At 45.4% G+C, this 18828-nt stretch overlaps 1 protein-coding gene across 4 annotated transcripts in view; it reads right to left on the reverse strand.

Moving 5' to 3' along the window:
• LOC135371150 (uncharacterized) overlaps positions 1-18828 on the reverse strand; it is a 279646-nt gene that overhangs the window by 54169 nt on the left and 206649 nt on the right. For 2 of the 4 annotated variants that reach the window (XM_064605190.1, XM_064605189.1), the window contains one exon: positions 11726-11781. The exons of the other annotated variants lie outside the window; for them this stretch is intronic. In XM_064605190.1, the coding sequence (XP_064461260.1) occupies positions 11726-11781 (56 nt within the window). The remainder of the gene's footprint in view (positions 1-11725; positions 11782-18828) is intronic. 4 annotated transcript variants of the gene reach the window in all.

Here is an 18828-nt window from a genome sequence, read left to right on the forward strand (position 1 = left end):
GTGCGATACGCTGGCGTGCTTGAATGGGGTATCGCGGTACGTATCATGGAGGAGGTGTTTGCGCACAATGTTCTTTTTGACACCTTTAGCTCTTGCAATTTGTTTTCCCCCGGCAAATTTATGGAATACATTTTGGCTTTCAAGCATATTACTTCCTCAATGGGTATGCTACCCGTTTCACTTTTGAACGCGCCAAGCCTACCGCGATTCCTTTCGCTGTACAGCGGATGATCACGATCGAAGGAAGACAAGCCTAAATGGTCGTCGGCGATCGCACGTAACTGATCTTCGTAGTCCCTGAAGAATTGGCCGAGGATCAGAGAATCCGTGTCAAAGTAGCAGGTAATCACCGGACAAGTGAGCTTACTCAGCAGGGTTTCATAGTAGAACGAGTACATGGTTAACTTACTCAGTTCTAAAATCGTGAAGCCAATCTGCAGGGGGAAATCGCATCGCACTTTTCTCTTGCGCATTTCGTACATGACGCAATCGGGGGACAAAATTTCTATTCGTACGCATTCCGCCGAGGCGACGCGCCGTCTCCTCATCGAAGGCTACTCGAATGTCCCGCATATTAAATTTATTTAGCAACGTACGCCCGAAGACCGCATTATTTTACAGAAATTTTACAGAGATTTTACAGAAATTTTCTCGAACGTCGTGCTCGAGGCGACGCTTCTGGCAACATTGTCCTCGATGTAGGGATGCAGGAATGGTGCCTGACGAAATTTTAGAATTCGGTGAATTTTCGTCACCCGCATGCCCAATCTACAATAGAGCGCGAGCAGCGCGTAATGAACGACGTACTCGCCCTTGTCCTTGCACGTGAGCAGCAGCTTTTTGCTGCTCACCGGCTGATACATTAACTCTTCGAGGAGCTCCCGCTGAAATGGTGAGAGCTATTCCTTCGGGACGACCGCCTTCTCAGGAGCAAGGGGGAAATATCGCGTCAGCGCGTGGATAGATTTTGGATACTCCAAGTCGCACACGTACACGTATCCCACGCCCGAATCCGTGGGGTGACGCATAAAATCCACGGAGCTAAAATCCTCGACCCATTCGAAATCGCCGACGTGGAGGTGCTTTATTATACTGAATCCGTAAAGATTGTTGCAATCTATGTACAATATGTACACCTCCTCTTTATCGGGATCGTAGCCACTGCACAGCGGGTTCTTAGCCCGTAAATGACGTCCGCCTGTAACACCCGATTCGATGGTCCTGTACATGTCCTCGTCAATGATCAGCTCCAAGTTTGCCCGCGTGTAATTTAGAGCGCATTGCCACGAATTGGATGCCAGAGAAACGCAATGAAGCAATTCGAAACCGCGTGCGTCGTAGCACAGGCGCCCATTAGGGTATTCGCGGTGGCTCCATCGCTGTAAAGTGGGCTATGTGCGCGGTTATCTCCCCCCGAGTTTCCCTCACCATTAAAACATCCGAAGAAATGCAAAACCTAAAGGGTATTCGTTGCGCTCACAATATAGCGAGCATATCGTGAAAGTGACTCATTAAATATTGTCGCAAATCCTCTACTCCCTGATCGTGAACAGATGCCAATAGCATGAATCTTTTTACGATACCTCTAAATGCAGTGTCAGTCTGGAAGAAAGGTAGGAAGGATGTATCCACGTCTGGGTGCGATCGCATCACGTGAGCAGACAGTGTAGAAGGTGCGCCGTCCGATTCATCCTCGATATCGTGAGGATCAAAAAAGCAGAACACACACCGAGGCACTGAAAATACACGGATCCGTAAGAAACGTGCAACAAGTAAAGGGAATAACTTACTTGTGAAGCGAGTGAAAGCGGACTGTTCCCCCCTGAGGCGACCGCGCGGCTTATAAACCAGCATCCACGCTACATGCGGCAACGCGTCGGGGCTCGCTTGTTTCCACACGGTCGTAAATCATGTCTCACCTCGAGGATGAGGCCACATTGGGGCCATCTGTTTAATATCAGAACGCGCGCAGCCGCAATGAGAACTCTATGGTGAGCTTTGTTTTATCACCGTCGAAGAAAATGTTGCGTCAAGGTAATGTAAATAGGTCTTCTCCGAGAAATTCGGTCACCTTGAGGATGAGTCGGCTGCATGTTCCAGCGCGTTGGGGCCGCCTGTTTTATATCAAAATATGCTTCATGGTCAAAATGAGTTTTTACTATAGAACGGTGAGCTTTGTTTTATTCTCGGGGAAGAAAATGTTACGTCAAGGTAATGTAAATAGGTCTTCTCCGAGAAATTGGGTCACCTTGAGACAAGCCCCAACACGACGATGCCATCTTTTTAATATCCAAAACGCACTTCCACCCATGGTGGCGGGCCCTAGCGAAAAAATGTTGCGCCAAGGTGATGTAAATAGGCTTTCTCCGAGAAACTGGGTCACCCCGTAAATCATGTTTTCCGAGGCCACGCGTATTAAAACCAAAAGTAAACTGTTGTGCCTGATGAGACAAGTCTATCTGAAGGAATATATCCCTATGAGCCCACGTCACCACCTGCTCATTCGGGGGTTCTAAAATTAGATCGTTATTGATCACTATCACCCGGCGAACTCGCATCATAACGGCTCTTTCCTCCGCGAGCGGTAACACGTTTGGGACAGCGCGTACTCTACCGCCCTCCGGGTGATCTCCATCGATGTCGACGATTCCAAAGGCGAGATGCAGCGGTCTGTCGATTAATTTCACCGAGCGCACGCGCGATGGTAGCTTAAACACGTAGTGATCTTCCTCGAAAGTCCACTCTATCCCATATTCGGGGAATATTTTATTCAATAGCGTGTCCGTGTCTTCGAACGTGAGCTGCTTTGTTTGCCACTTCTCCGTTGATAGCGTTATCAGGTTATCCGGCGCTTGGTTCACGTTCAGGAAGCTGTTGGGAATGGAAAATCCCTCTAGGCCGACGACGTACGAATCATACAGGTGTAGCGGCTTATCTAACGCGATCGTGAAGTCATTCAGCGTGTTCGACGGGTACAGGTCCATGCTGGCGTTCGAGAGCAGATACACGTAAAATTCATTTTCTGACATCGCTGGCGGGCACCCAAGAATCGTGATATTTGGCGTATCCGAACCAACGAACCAAGTAGTGCAATACCCCATTAATTTTCTTCTTTCTAATCACCGCGGATATGAGTCGCTTATCGTACGAGGAAATTTGGTGGACGGGCTGCAGCTCCTGCTCGTAGAATGATCCCAGTATTTCTTTTCCCGTCGAATCTTTCACGTACACTACGGGCGGATCGGTCTTTCTCGTTCGCGACACCTCGAACACTTCGGCCGTCCACCTTTGATCGTAGCCTTTGGCGAACACGCCGCGATCTAACGCGAGCCTCACCTGGTCCCCTGCTTTATACTTGCTCTCGCGCGGGGTCGTCTTATGATTAAATCTGTTGCACAGAGCTACTTCATTTTCGGCGTTCACGTTTTTCGGCTTTTCACCCGTGACGGAGTGTACCGAGTCGTTATAGTCGGCCACTATCTTCGGCAGCGCGTTGATATAATTAAACTTCCCCGTACTAGTGAAATGCCTTGCTATTCTTTCTCTAATTGTTCTCTGCACGCGTTCACAGGAGGCCGCTTTCATTCCGCTTTGCGTGCTATAGTGATTTAGTAGCGACTGAAAATACTGACGAACGAGGGAACCCCAAAATTCGCTTCCGCGATCCGTGAGCAAATTCTTCGGAATTCCGTGATGGAAAAGTCGTTGGAAAGCTTTCTTTACGTCTTGCGGGCGCTTTGTGCGAATGGGGACCATGTACAGGTACCTCGATAGCGTATCTATGACCGTTAGGATGTACCTGAAGCCCTTGTTAAATTTCTGATATTTGCGCATATCCAGAAGGTCTGCCTGATACAAATCCCGCACGTGAGTTGCGATGATGGACTGTCGCTTAAATTTTTTCTTCACTGGCTTATGAAGGGTGTAAGCATCTTCTTTTTTCTGCTGTTCCACGGCTTCTCCACCTAACCCTTTCTCCTTATCTTTCTATAGGGCCCCATATTTGCTCCAGCGAGCCACGCGGTATATTTTCAGAGTGCTTATAATTTTCTATACTTTTTTTGTATCAACTGGGTTTCTTGATGAGCGCGCTACAACGTGCTAAGTAGCTCACGAGAGCCACAATGTTTGAGCGATTGATTCGTTTCCCTCTGTATACTAGCACATTATCCGCCTGCCAGGTGAAAACTTTCTTCAATTCTTTTAGCACAGATTTCGCGCGTGCTTTATCAACGCTGGAGGGTAGAAGATTAAAATCGAATTGATTGGGTTCCAGTTCGGGCTCCGAATGGACAGGTTCCGGGGGAGGAGTAGGAGGAGGAGGATGATAGTGAGCGCGCTTCAGCAAGTAATAGAGGGCTTCCAGTATTTTGCCCACTTTTACGTCGTCCGAATCGTTATATTTCAGAACTTCACCTATTTCTATTCTATGAGCCATGACCGATGGCTTTGGATATCGCTCGCCCAGCGACTCCCGCCACGAGACTTGATAGCCCTGAGAGGAGCAGTGGAAGTATGGGAATGAGACCACCTCGTTGTCCCCTAATATATTTCTTCAACTGCCTGGGGCACTTATGAAGTGACTTGTAAGCAAGGAAGCGGAGGATTTTTTTGTGTTTCTTCAGGTTTTTATGAAGTTCCGTCGAAAGTGGGATATTTCCGCGTAGAATGTTCAGACAGATTTCCGAAAGGATTCGAATGTCGTCGCAGCTGAGCTCTTTAAGTAACTCTGCGCGGAATGTCGGTTTGCTGGCTGCCAATACTTTGAGGAGCGTGAGATGTCGTCTAAGATCGGCCGTCATTTCGCGGGCGTAAACAGGAACTGCCGGTCGTGCGGTAAAATACCCGTTCGCAGGCTACGAGAGGGAGGTGTTTGCGCGTGCAGATCCACAACTAAATAACCGCGCGCCTTCTCCGTTGCCTGGTTACATGCGTCGAGAAAATAGGAGAGCCCCGGTTTCCCGAACACCTGACGTCCGAAGGTTTCGATCTGTTGTACGGACCGAGCGTTCCGGAACAATACGATATAACTGGCGTTCAGCGATATCGTTCGAAAAGCGGCGTTGTGATAGAACAAGGCTTGTTTGATCAGGATCACGGACGCATTCTTATGGTGGCTACCACGCACAAACAGCGACTCTACCTCCGACGCGCAATATGTGGCAGCACATCTCGACGAAGTTCTCTCGCTCGTGTGATGCCTCGAAGCGGAATCGCGTGGAGTTGATGCACCTGAGTCGCGCCACGGAGTCGCGCAATGCACGAGGTAAGTTTGGACGTATGAGATAGAGACACCCAATCGGGTTAGGACCATCTGAAGCCGCCGCCAGGCGATCCGCGCACCATCTGGCGGGCGCCGGTGAAGGCTATGTTCAGTAGGCCACCTGCTAGCCATTATGGCGCGGGCCAATCAGCATGAAGAGATGGGTAAGTTTGAACATCTGAGATAAAGCTGCAGCGGGGCCGCTGCCATCTTGCGGGCGCTACTGAAGGCTATGTTCAGCGGGCCCCAATCAGTGGGCTTAGAACGGGCCAATCGGGAGGCTTAAACGGGGGACGGCCAATCAGAGGGCTTAGAAAGTGTGGGAGAGTGATCAGTAGGCTTAGAATGGACCAATCAGCAGAGCCGGTTAATTAGCATAAAGGGGCGGAGCTGTGCTCAACGATACGCATGCACCAATCAGTGTGAAGTGGGCAGAGCCGATTAATTAGCATAAAGGGGCGGAGCTACAGTCAACCAATCAATGATCAGTAGACTTAGCACGGGCCATTCAGCGTGAACTGGGCAGAGCCAAGTCAACTAATTAGCATAAAGGATCGGCATAAAGGATTAGCATAAACCAATCAATGATCACTGGGGGCTTGGTGGCCAATCAACGTGAAGTGGGCGGGGCTAATGGCGGCCAATCAGATGGCTTTGGATTTGGCTTGTGTTGGATTTCAAGTGGATTGTGTTGGCTTAGAGCTGGATTTTGGCTTAGAATTGGATTAGAATCGGCCATCTTGGATTAGAAAAAGGATGTCGTTGTTCAGCTCGGTTATTATACCGCTTAGATCTATACTACTATGACGAAGAGTGGTCCGGTCGACCTCTTCAATTTTTTTTCAAACATATATTAAAGCCTTGTTCCTAGGAGGTAAATTGGCACTGAAAGTAGTTGAAAATAATTGGTAATTATTTTTTAATGAATTATCATCCACATGTGGGCATTTCGACGATTGCACTTCCTATGCAATATGACGCCATGAATCTTCACACTATTTGACATATTCAGCTGAATTCTTTCCCGCGTGTTGTCTGGGTTGAGTTGCATTTCATCCTAAGTTTTGAAGATCCTAGGGTTTGCTTTTGAGGAAACAAAAAATCGAAGTGTTGTCTGATTTGGAAATATGATACGTTGTGGGAACCTCACAGCTCGTCCCCCAGTTGTGATACCCAAAGTAATCTACATCATAGTTTTTGTCTCGAATGTCCTTTCTTGTCATAGCGAGTACTTCGTATTGTGGATTAGGTCACCACCCCCAACAGTCTTTTTGTGAGGGATGTCTACGGAAAATACGTAAATTCGACTGCGCGCATCCCATATATGCCTACTCGTGGCATCGTTCATTTTACTCACAGACGTTCTTCATGACGTCTCAAAACAGCAGATCAAAAACATTTTGCTTCAGAGATGGTCAAAGTTACGTTCGTAACTCAACATCGTTCGCAAACTGCAACACAAGAGTGAAAATCATTAACAGTAGGATAAAGAAATTGATCTTGAAAAAAAATGATCTAGACAACACACTCCTGGAACCTTTGTATAGAGACATCCTGTCCAGCTCTCGGTCGTGAGTGAATGGAACTTTGCCCCCAGACTTTCGCACCCCTTCGCTTACTGTGGTTGCAGGTGTAGCCTCAAAAACTACAATGTGAGCAGAATATGAGAAGATTGTGTGTTATACATTACATAAGCCCTGCGATGACTTTGGGTGTTCCAGGGCGTCATTATTTTTTCTCCTATATTCTAGAGAGGGGTGGTAGCAGTTTTCATGAGTCAGAACTTTATTGCTGTTGTGATTCTAATGATTGAGTGTAGCAAGGGTTCTTCTGGATAGGTGTTTGAGGTGAAAATGCTTAATTGTTATGATCACATTTCATGCATAATGTTTTGTACTTTTTCTTGTTGAATTTTAATGTAAGAGTAAATATCATTAAGAGCAGGATAAAGGAAATAATCTTGCTATTCAGTAAATATGAGGAGGGCCTCTAGAAATTATTTGCCGCTGTCTAGTACAGCGGCGAACGTCCTCAGACAGGATATGAGGACGTGATGCACTGACTCTATTGCTTCAAGTGTCTGTAGCATTGAGTTGACTGTTAGAGAAAAAAAACTGCAGCCTGGTGAAATGGGAGCTTTGGTTCTTACTGGCTAATGATGTGCATTCTTGTGAATTTTATGTCGAATGCGTTTACGATGAGGACGGTTTTTGAATAAGTGGAGTGTGTGTGTGCTTAGAAATAGTTTTACGTTGGAAACTGTTTTCCACTTTGTTTGTTTCCAGAGTGTTTGTTTGTTGGCTGGTCAAGCGTGTTGTTTCCTCTTTTATCTAGCAGTCATTAGATTTTCCCCCGTGTGACAGTGCTTGCAGAGTAGTGTCCTGACTTGCCCAGACCTGTTCTGTCTTATGATGCATGCTTTCCTTTCTTGACACATCTAGCTCTTTTTGGTACAGATCATATTCTTGCTGGTCGTTCTTGTCTTGACGATGAAGCTAGTCCTTCCGCACCCTTGATTTGGACAGGAGTAGCGCTACAGCGACTCTTAATAATTTCTCGTGTAAATAAGTTCACAGAATAACCGCAAGACGGACACATGTGTGGCTTTTAGAGGAGTAAGAAGCATTATGATTCAGTCCTCTGTGTGCCTCTCGGATGGAATGAACGTGATGACTTTGTCCCCGCTTTGCTTGCGATTAGCAGTAATGTGCCTGTGCATGTCGGACGCTAGTCGTTGTTCCTATCTGTGCATCGCCGCCATTTTCTTTATTCTGCAAAACCTGTCTCGGGAATGAGAGTAGCGTTGGCATGATTCTTAATAATTTCTTCATGAAATTAGTTCAAAAAGTAGCCACTAGAGGGATCAGATGCATGACTTCATAGAGGAGAAAAAAAGCATTACTGTTCAGTTCTGTGCATGGCTGCCGGATGGAACGGAAACATAGTTCTGCACTTCTCGTGACTGTTCTTCTGGTGGACTGATTTGTTGCATGCCTAGTCCTTTTTGTTGTTAAGTATTGATGATGTCCCTTGCTTGCATGTTTTTGCTCTTGCTTTCACAGCAGTTTGCATTTCTCTGTCTCGATTATAAGTGTTTTTCTCATTGTTTGTCCGGAGCTGTCCTAACCTGCCCAGGCATGCCATGACGGCGTCAGACCTGACGTCCCACGAGGTCCAGAACTGGTGGTCACAAGAAGGACGGTGGCACCACCTGGTGTGATGATTTGCAACCATGTAGTCACCTGTCTGCAACCATCAACTCAACGATGGTCAGGAGCCGTTTCAGGCTGCCTCCTTGACAATTGCGTCATTGATCTTCAATTAAACTGTTTCTCTTCACTCTATTTCTCTTCATTTTTTGTTTTTTATGACTGCTGGTTGCGGGCAACACACATGGAGTCTGGACACGAGTTACATGCTCCCCAATTTGTGTAATGACTCACTGGATGACCCTAAGTACTTTGGGAGCCCTAATTATTAATTAATTGCTAATTCAATGGTGTCCACGTCCCCTGTGCGTTGCCGGCACCCAGTGGTTACTTCCAACTATTGCTTGTAGCCCACAACAGCTAGTTGCCCAAATGTTCCACTGTCTTCACTTCATTCATTTATCTTCACGTCCTCCGGAGAACGACGCCACTCCGCTTCGCGACGCGCACTGTGTTTTTCACTGGGACTTCTACATGGCGTGGCACGCGTTTACACGCACAGCATGGACTAAAAGCACTGATGCACAAGCTGAAGCCACGTTCACTGTTGAGCGCCGAAGCAAGAAAGAGTGCGGTATAATTTTGATTGTAGCTCCGTAAAGGGATCAAAGTTTTGAATTATGATAACTTATACGAAATTTCAAGTGAATTTGTTTTTCATTTTTTGCCCCTTTAAGACGTGTAAGTTGTCTGTACAGTATATTCCTTTTTTGGACATTTGGGTGGTAGATTTGGAAATGTAGGTGTTGACGTTTCTGGGTCGGCTTCTTGTAGAGGTAGGTAATAAATTTGCCAGGTCTATAGACTTATTAACGTCGAGGAAATTTACCGAGCTGTTAGAACGGTTACAAGTGAATTTGATTGTATCGTAAACAAGAAAAATGTCATTGATATATCTAAGAAACACTAGAGGGATCGTTGCGATGCCGTTATGATGTCCGTTTGCCTGATGGTTACAGCAGTCGTCGGTGCTGTGAGAAGCAATTTTTTTGCATCTCCCATAGACTGCCATGTATTGGAAATCTGACAAAATTCAGTGGTTCGCTTCAGGCCTTCTAAATGTGTCATTCGCTAGATAAACTAGAGAGGAACACCCCTGTACCTGTCTCGTGTAGAAATTAACGTGCTTGACGACATCCCTGCGAACAGAAGTTCGCCATATACTTTCTCAAGAAGTGAGTTCGCCTTAAAGGGATTATCGCATCCGGGAACGTATGTGTAATACCGATAGGGTAATGTTCGTCATTGTTTCAGAGGCAATTTTGCTAAATTTATCTTCCGAAAACAGCTTACATACTAAATAAACGAGTTTTAAAGGTTCGCGTTCTATCTGCAGCCAACACGATGATGGCGTCAAGGCACACAAGGTGATTGTCTCCGCGGCCGTCTGCTTGGCGTTCACATCGCAATATATTAAGTGGAAAATCCTCGACAAATACGCTGACTTTCGCTTACCAGTGTGAGACCTGACGTAACCATGTTGTGCTAAACATGGTGTTACGCTCCTGGCTCTACAAACACGTTTGACGCTAACCAGAAACAAATTCCGCGAGCCGATCAGCGAGATCAAGAGAACGCGCCGTCCCCAATAATTTTTCCAGAGAGGAAATCCTGGAATGCGTCTTCTGGTTTTGCAAAGTTTTACATCAAACTGCACAGGAACCACACCACCAATTCGCTTCGGGTTTCCGGCGTTATTATCAGTGATGAACGTGGAGTAAAACGGCACAACACTTTCGGAATCGACCACGCGGATGCGAGGGTCCCTTTAAGCGTGTATGCTCAAACGACCACTTTCTTGAACGCGCTAAAGAGATGTAAATTGACTCTCAGAAACGCAATTATCTGCCTAAAGTGAGAGAGGGCGCTCTATTAAAACGTAGTTCTTTGCAGAGAGATGCACTGCTCTCTCAGCATCCTATTAAACAGCGCAATGATATTGCTTTCGACACAGTCTACATCAAAACTTTGACAACACTAAATCTGTTTTTCAATGTCACCTGAACATACTGCACACTGATGCACATAATCCCCAGTGATGCACAGTGATGCACATAATGCAAAGAAAATATCTAATTTTCCCAACTGCTCGAACTGTTACTTTCCGCAGGCCTCGCAGTATTCGCAGCATCCCCTTCTCAAGCTCAATGTGGCAGCAACACGGTTGCTCTCCTAGCAATAAAACACGCTGTCAAGCAAGTTATTTCATAAACCTCTGTATATATATGTGTAGTACCGCTAACTCCTTTACAGTCAGTATAAGACACTCTTTACACTGTGATTCGTTTCATTTTTGGTATTTTATTATGTGCAAAAATGCAACATTCAGTATATTGGTAAGACATCAAACTCCATGCGAGAAAGGTTTTATCCCCACTCGTGTATCGATACACTTTAGTGCACAGGGACAACACTTCAACACTCATCTATCAATTGTAATCCTTGAATCCGGAGATATACAACTGACAGAAAACAGAAAAATCACGAGTCCTTCAGCCAGATGAGCTAAACATATACGCTGGGTCGTGGCGGCTGGCCTGCTGCTGTTAAATTTTTAATTATGTTTCTTTTTTTTTTATGTTTTTTTATAAGCCATCATCCTGGTATCCAGGAAGTGTGGATGTTGGGGGTGGATGTGGCTGAAGGGATTGGAGGAGGAGACTGACAGCGCGGCCGACTGGGCACCGCAGAGCGATTACAGGGAGGATCGGAGCGGTCGCGTTGCGTCTTTCCCCTGAATTTTCCCCTGTTATGTGTCTGTGTCACATGGCCCTGTGTTATGGTTGTTGATCTTGTCTGGTCTACTTCGCGTTTCATTTATTGTTTTTTCGGTTCCATCGGCTAGCTGATTGCCTTCGATTTGTAATTTGCTTTTCTATTTTCCTTGTATAATTCCCTCTTTAACTCCCTTTCTACTGGTATATAGATACGTCCTGTTGTATGGCTACTCTTTAACATGATGAAATGCAGGCTCTGCACGAAGGTCTTGTTCAGTTTAATTGCATTAAAGTGTTCCTGCCTGTTTTACTTTCCCTCAGTGTCATCATACGTCTACTTAAACTAAGTGTAGAAGTACGGCAAGCGACCTGGTAATGATTAAATGCGCTAAAACCCCAGTGCCAAGGAGCTATAAAGGCAGACACAGAAATATTGCACTTCTCACCTGCACTGGGGTTTTAGCGCTTTCAATTATCATCCACCGAATAGCCCAATTTTTAAACCTCTTTGACCTGGTAATGATTTGAGTACTCACTGTAAAGCGAAGAATCATCCTTAGGATCAATACTGATACGACTGTGATAGTCAAACCTGAAAAGATAAAGTGAGCTGAAAAAATTATCAGTTACATCAGTGCACATGTAAGTTTAAAAAGTTACAGATAAGCGTTGCACTTCTACATTCACAAAGGCAAGTGTTTGAAGGGAAAGTCGCATCTGCAAAGCCATCTATGAGGCACATACCATTTTCTTAAGGATTGGCCGCCAATCTGTTTGACCAACTTTTCGGCGGTAAATCGCTGATATAAAATAAACGAAACTTAAATGTGAGCGCTGATTCTGTGTCTGGGGAGGCTCGGGCGGCAACGTTCCTCCCTCACAGGAGGAGTGAGAGTGAAGTGCGCAGAGCAGCCTTGCCAACGCCCGCGCGGCGACAGTATTCCTTTTTCGTAAGGGACGTGCCGCGGTTGCTGCTGTAGAGGACGACGTCATCGCCTCCTTCTGGAGAGGGATTTCCCGTGGACTCTCAGCATTTGATGTGTGTTATTTCGCGTGGGATTTGCAACGACGTGTTCAGTGATCCAGGCAGCGCATAGTGGGATCAAAGACCTCTATGTGATGTCTAACCTTGGACATATGAGATATGTATACAATGTCAAAAGCTACACCTAATCACCATTAGGCGTCAGTTACGATAGCAATAGACGTGGTAATGTATCACTACCCAGTAAACCAGAAATATCCCAGGTACGTCCCACAAAGGTCGCGCACGTTGCATATGTCCGCCACGTCTATGCGATGTTACCTGTACGTCCACAATGGGACTTCGAAAAGTGTCTTACTTTCGATATCTCTGCGCCTTATTTTTCGGATACATTTAAGACACGTGACCTTTAGTGGCGTGACGTAAGCAAACGGAGAAAAATTGTAAGTTTACTGCTTTATCTACCAAGTAATCACATTATAATGGGTAGCTTGAGTTAAAAACACGATATTTGCCTGGATGGGGTGTGAGGAACGTTCGCAGCCACACGCTGACGTCGTTTGCAGACTCTCAAGTTAACTGCAAAGACGTTGTCACCGTTGTAAACGTGATACGCCACGATACACTTGATGAACGTACTCCAACAATTTATATTTCAGTATATGCTCGCTCTGGTATCGCTTGAAATCCGCGTACGCGGCGGCGGGGCCGAAAACGGGCCTGCGTCTCATATGGTGAAAGGCGAAAGCTCATTTACTATCGCGCGATCTGCATTGGTCATGAATTTTGGCCGAAAGTTGACCACTCCCCAAGTGGGGTGTGCTGCCAAAAGTAGATGCCTTTTTTTGTTCAATTAGTGTGTGCAGCATTCATTTGCTATAGCAATCAATCACTATCAATTTCAAATTGATTCAGCACAAGAATAGCATAAATTTTAAAATGTCCCTGGAACATGCAAATATCCAAAATAGATGTCTATGCGACGGTTCTAGGATGTGAAAACAGTAGGAATCTGGCAATCGCATGGTAGTACTTTCTACGTAAACGGGCTCTCTCTGAAGCTCCCATAGATATCCTAACATCCAATTTGCGATATTGCCAGGATGTACCTGTGATGTATATGGTTTTCTGGGTAGTAGTCATGCAACCTTAGACACTGTGTGTCTATGACCGTAGCCTTGATCTAGACCTTACTAGACGTAATGTCGAGAATTATTCATCACTTAGACTTACTTGGATATATTTTATTCATAGATTTTGGCAGTATATCTAGTTTAGACATTTCTTAGCTCACTTTTACCACCCCAGTACGTATTTTAGACATATGACGTACCCCCGTGCATATTTAAAAAAAACGTGTGTGCGCTATCTCTTTGTGAATCATTCAGGCTTAGAACGTGCATTTTCCAATAAATTTATGTCAATCAAAAATTGTATACAAAGTGTGCAAACACTTTTTACAACACTTTCTTACAACTCACCACAAATATTGTGCAAAAATGTGATTAGTTTTGGGTGATCAAAAGATGCTTCTCCCTCACACTTTGTAGTGTCACATTGCAGAACGAGTTGGAAGGAAGCGCCAGGGATGCTGCAGTCACAGAGTGGAACGGATCCCCGAACGAGTCTGGTAATTTTGCAGTAAGAATTATCACTCAACTGCCCTTCCAGCACATGGAGATTTGTCCCTGATGAACCTGCTGAACAAGTCAATTTTAGAGAGCATTAACCAGCTAGCCATATTGCACAGAAGCATACATGCGGAAACCAGCCAGGAGTGTAGCTCCACCCTCTTAGATTTCGCCAAAGGAGTCCGCCACACGAGTCCTGACTGGCGGTGATGGAGTATCCAAGCGAGCACACGTTCCTGGCCTCATGCTAGGATGGTGCCAATAGAACTGACGAGCCAGCATGGTACCACATGGCAGCAGGGCCACATCATTGTCCACGGGCCGCCACATCACTCGCCTCTCAGACGCGAAGCGGGGTTGAGTGGTTGAGTTTCGCATCAATAACATGAAGCATGAATAAATGGTGGCGACTCGTGGACAAGGGACGCCTGGACGTGCAACTTGGGTTCACGACAGTGTGCGCGGCAACAGCAGGATAGCAGGTGTTGTCGTTCGCGAGTAGTAAGCTGTACGTCGTGTTGCTGTTGATGTTGCTGCGTACCAGATTATAGGGGGAATCGTGAGCATCTTCCCACAAGTATAGCTGTCGCATGTGCGCTGTCATGGCGCAAGGCCAGTGACATACCGAAACCGGTAGCGGAGCGCGTTGATGATTGAATTCTTGCCCTGAATTCTGATTGCCCTGTTGGAAAAAAAAGAGAAAGATTTTAAACTGGACATGCCACTGGTCAGACAGGGAAACACTGCAATTCAGACTGCCAATGCTGGAAACCAGTTCATCCTGGTCACTGGATCTACTGGATTTTCAAGGAAATCCATGCACTGAAACCAAACAGTGAAAAAAAAAAACACTGGAAACCAATGCACACTGGTTACTCGCAGTACTGACGTTTCACCAGATACACTGGGAACCAGTGTACAAGGGTTACTGGCCGCACTGGAGTTTCACTGGTACAAGTGGAAGTGACACTGGAGATACTGTAATACAGTGTACACAATGTACCACGTGGCACATGGTGGGATAACGTGAGACTTCCCTGTTGAAAAAAAACAACAAGAAACAGTAAGATTTAGCTGGAAATGTTACTGCTCAGGCTGGAAATGACACTGGTCAGACTGGAAAAGACCGTAAATCAGACTGGCAACACTGGAAACCAGTGCACACTGGTCACTGGCAGTACTGGAGTTTCACTGGATACACTGGAAACCAGTGTAGACTGGTTACTAGCTGGGAATTGGATTTTCACGGGGTACACTGGAAACCAGTCTACACTGGTTACTGACCGCACTGGAGTTTCACTGGGAGAAGTGGAACTGACACTGGGATACTGTAATCCAGCTTACACTGATTACAGGTCATAGTCCCACTGGACCCAGTGTCCTTTAGAGATCAGAGATTGTTAGTTTTACGCATCACCTTCAAAAAGTAATTTGTTATGTTACTTATTAATCTTTATAATGCATTACTAAATTGTTACTTTTGTACAGTATGCAGTTACTCCGTCATTACATTGTCTTCAAGCTGCTAACAGAGTTACATTAGCCGTCAAGAATATAATGGCATTATACATTAGACGCTATATCAATCAAAAAAGTAAACCATGTAAAAAGTAAAAAGTAAAAAGTAATGAACCATGCGATACCGCAGTTTTGTAACGCACGACCGGTAATGCGCTACTTCAAACATGATATTACATGATTAATCAATTATTCGCTAGTTGCAATGAATCCCAGTAAGTCGCCTTGATATCGAAGCTATTTGGATTTCTGAATCTTTGATGTCTCATCTGGGACTCGTCAGTTCATCAACGTCAGCTAATTTCGTCGCCTCGATTTTATGTCGGCATAGTTCACTTAGAATGAGGCCCAGGATGCACATTCCCCACGGCGTCAGTCGTGACGTTGCCCACTTCTGTGAAGCCGACAACGGCGAGCTGTTTCACCATCATCACCACCGTGGCATAATTAAAAAACAAAAAAGAGAACAAAAATATTTGCTTGATTATTGAAACTCAAGGCATTCGTGATCTTTACTTGTTCACGTCCTGATACGAAATTTGTCGGCCCAATAACATAAAAACGAGCACTCTGGAAAATTTAAGTAATTAAGTCACAAAACCGTCGCTTATTTCGGTTTGAAAGAGTTGCGTCTACAGTGGCGCGCAGACTTGCCTGGAACAGCGGAGCGCGTGTCATCGGACGCTGATACACATCTGGAAACGAGATTATGATTATCCACTATCCCGTTGAAGGGAGGTACGCACCACAGGTGATCAGATAAATGGTGCGGTGCGGCGAACGCATCCTTTGTGCGTACCGACCCTCCCGTCAAGGGGATAGTGGATCATCCCAATCTCGTTTCCAGCTCTCTATCAGCGCCCGATGACACACGCTCCACTGTTCGAGGCAAGTCTGCGCGCCAGTGTAGCAACCATGTAGAAAGAGAACAAAGGATCGTTCGAACGGCTGCTACTTCCTCGTGGTTTCTTGTGTTCCTCTCATGTCAATATAATCGTTGAGTTTAATCGGCAAGTTATTCATCATCGTGCGTGACGTTTGTTGTTCTGTTTGCTATTTGTCTGACGGTCGTGCTGAAGACTGGGAGGTGGTGGGTTCGAATCCTACCACCGGCTGTGCTGTCTGAGGTTTTCCCTGGGTTTTCCGAAGACTTTCCAGACGAATGTCGGCACAGTTCCCCCTGAAGTCGGCCCAGGACGCATACTAACCCCCTGTCTCCCACTCCTTCCTGCTGTCCTCTCTCCGTCTGTCCACATCTGTACGCCGCTCATAGCCACAGTTGCTTCGCGGCGCTAACACGCAATCAAAAAAATATTTGTCTGACGACGCAAAAGCTGTTGTGCCAGTGCCGTGCCTCTTGTACGTTACTACAAGCCGTACAACTTGCCGGACCAGCTTGGACCTTGCCGGTAGTGTATTATTTATTCGTTTCGTGTTACTTATTCACGTTAAACTAACACTAGTGTTTGTTGTATTCTCGTCTGTTGTGTTTTTGCGTGCTCTACCACATATCTTCAATGCAGTGGGTGTACCTTCGCTGTGTGGGTGCTAGGTTCAATTCCTCCGGCGCTTTGTCTGTATAACTGTGATAGACATCTCTGCAAAATAATATTCTGTTTCGCGTTGTGTATGGATGAAGAGAAATTCGAAAGAGATTCCTTCCGTCTCATTATGTTTATGTCAGTTACTGTAGTTGCGTCGTTTCACCGCCAGTGCACAAATGGTGTTCCATTGTAGGATCAACAGATGTGGATGTGTATCATGGGTGGGAAGGTGCAAGCAGTCAAAAACAAAAGGGCCTGGTAGTGGCCTGCTATATTTTGAACTATCCATGTTCTAAAGCATTGAGGTTTTGTTGAGTGTGTATGTGTCGTGTGTTCCAGACTTAGAATAGTTATTTTCCACCGTATATATTGGTTTATCGACATTTTTTTTTTCGCGCTGCCTTTGGCTGCTGAGAACTACCAATCACCAAAATAATTTTGCTCATTTGCACACAAGGGATAAAGAAGGTCAGAATGAATGAATGAACCGGAAATGACATGTATTGACAAATTCAAGTCATCGCTTGGACGGGTAACAGATGTTTGTTTATTGTTGCTGCACCGAAAACAGATAAAACTGTTCTGTTTTGAAATGTAGATCATGCTATTACTACGAACAACGCAGAAGTATTTTTAAATGTTCTCTTAATTGATGAACGCACAGAAGAAGTTACTGATACACAACGTTCACTGTGTGATGTAGTAGCTACCTCAACTTTTGATGAACCCACTCTAACCGAATTTCCTTTCAGAAATTGGTGCCTGCACGCAAAAGAAAAGGCTAGGCAGCAGTTGCAGCACATCACTTCGCAGTATATGTGAAAGCATACTTCAGGAAATAAGGTGAGCAACGACTCAATGTGTGTACCATTTTAATTATGAGTGTCGATGTGAGCTCCCATTAAGAACACTATTTGCATATCACTTGACGAAATTATCGAACACACATCTAGGAATATATGAAAATGACACCACGGGACGCTTCAGAGTCTGGATGTACCACATCTGATGAAAATCTCGTACCACAGAGGCTGCTCGATGGATGGATGGATTGCAACCCTGACGAAGAAGCAGTGTGAAGCTTAAAAGAAGAACAGGTGCCTGGCGCTATCATTGCTGGACAAAATTGGTGAGTACAGAATACATTCATTGCGGAAGCATGTATTCGTTATGGTTACGGCACTGCGTTTATTATTGGATGTTAGATAAAAGTCATTTTTAGTTACGTAATACGGCCAAGGGCAGCCACCTCCTCTCTGTATTTTCAGTGCATTTATTTACACTTGGATGTTTGCCTTGCAGAGGTTGAACAGAAAGACGCCGCAGGCGGAACGAGCACGTCACTAAAAAAAACTGTTTGACCGGAAAACCCATCAAGAATACACCAACAAAATGTAGACGTAGAAGTCTATGTATATGGTGTGTTCATTTTCTTATTCTTTAGTACTGTTTGCTCCAGAGTTCACTTGAATGCAGCTTTTCTGAATTATAAGTTAATTAGGTAATCATTCCATAAATAGCACGTTTCTTCATTGTAGGAAGAGCACCTTTGTTGGATGAGGCTCGTCGACTGCCTTTGTTATCTGGTTCAGGGTTCGCACAGGGCCTTGAAAACCTTGAAAATCCTTGAATCCGAAAGTGCTAGTTTCAAGGCCTTCTGAACCCTTGAATTTTGACTGACCCTTGAAAACCCTTGAATTCTGTGAAAAAAATATTATTCGTTGACTTCCTTTCACGAGCACCTCTGTGAGATTACATCACATCATTTGTACATACCAAAAATTTTGCGTTCTACACAACTGGTAGAACCTTACAAGGCTTAAACATCGTCTTCGCCTTTGCACGAAACTTTTTGCGCGTCTTGTCTGGCCACACTGGGCGACAGAGCTCGCGCGTCCTGCGCGCGGTTTCATTTTCAACTTTGAGACGTCAGCTCCGAGACGCTTCGGTGCGTGTGAGTT

The sequence above is a fragment of the Ornithodoros turicata genome, chromosome 10, assembly GCF_037126465.1.
Source record: "Ornithodoros turicata isolate Travis chromosome 10, ASM3712646v1, whole genome shotgun sequence".
In the NCBI taxonomy this organism is placed as follows: Eukaryota; Metazoa; Arthropoda; class Arachnida; order Ixodida; family Argasidae; genus Ornithodoros; species Ornithodoros turicata.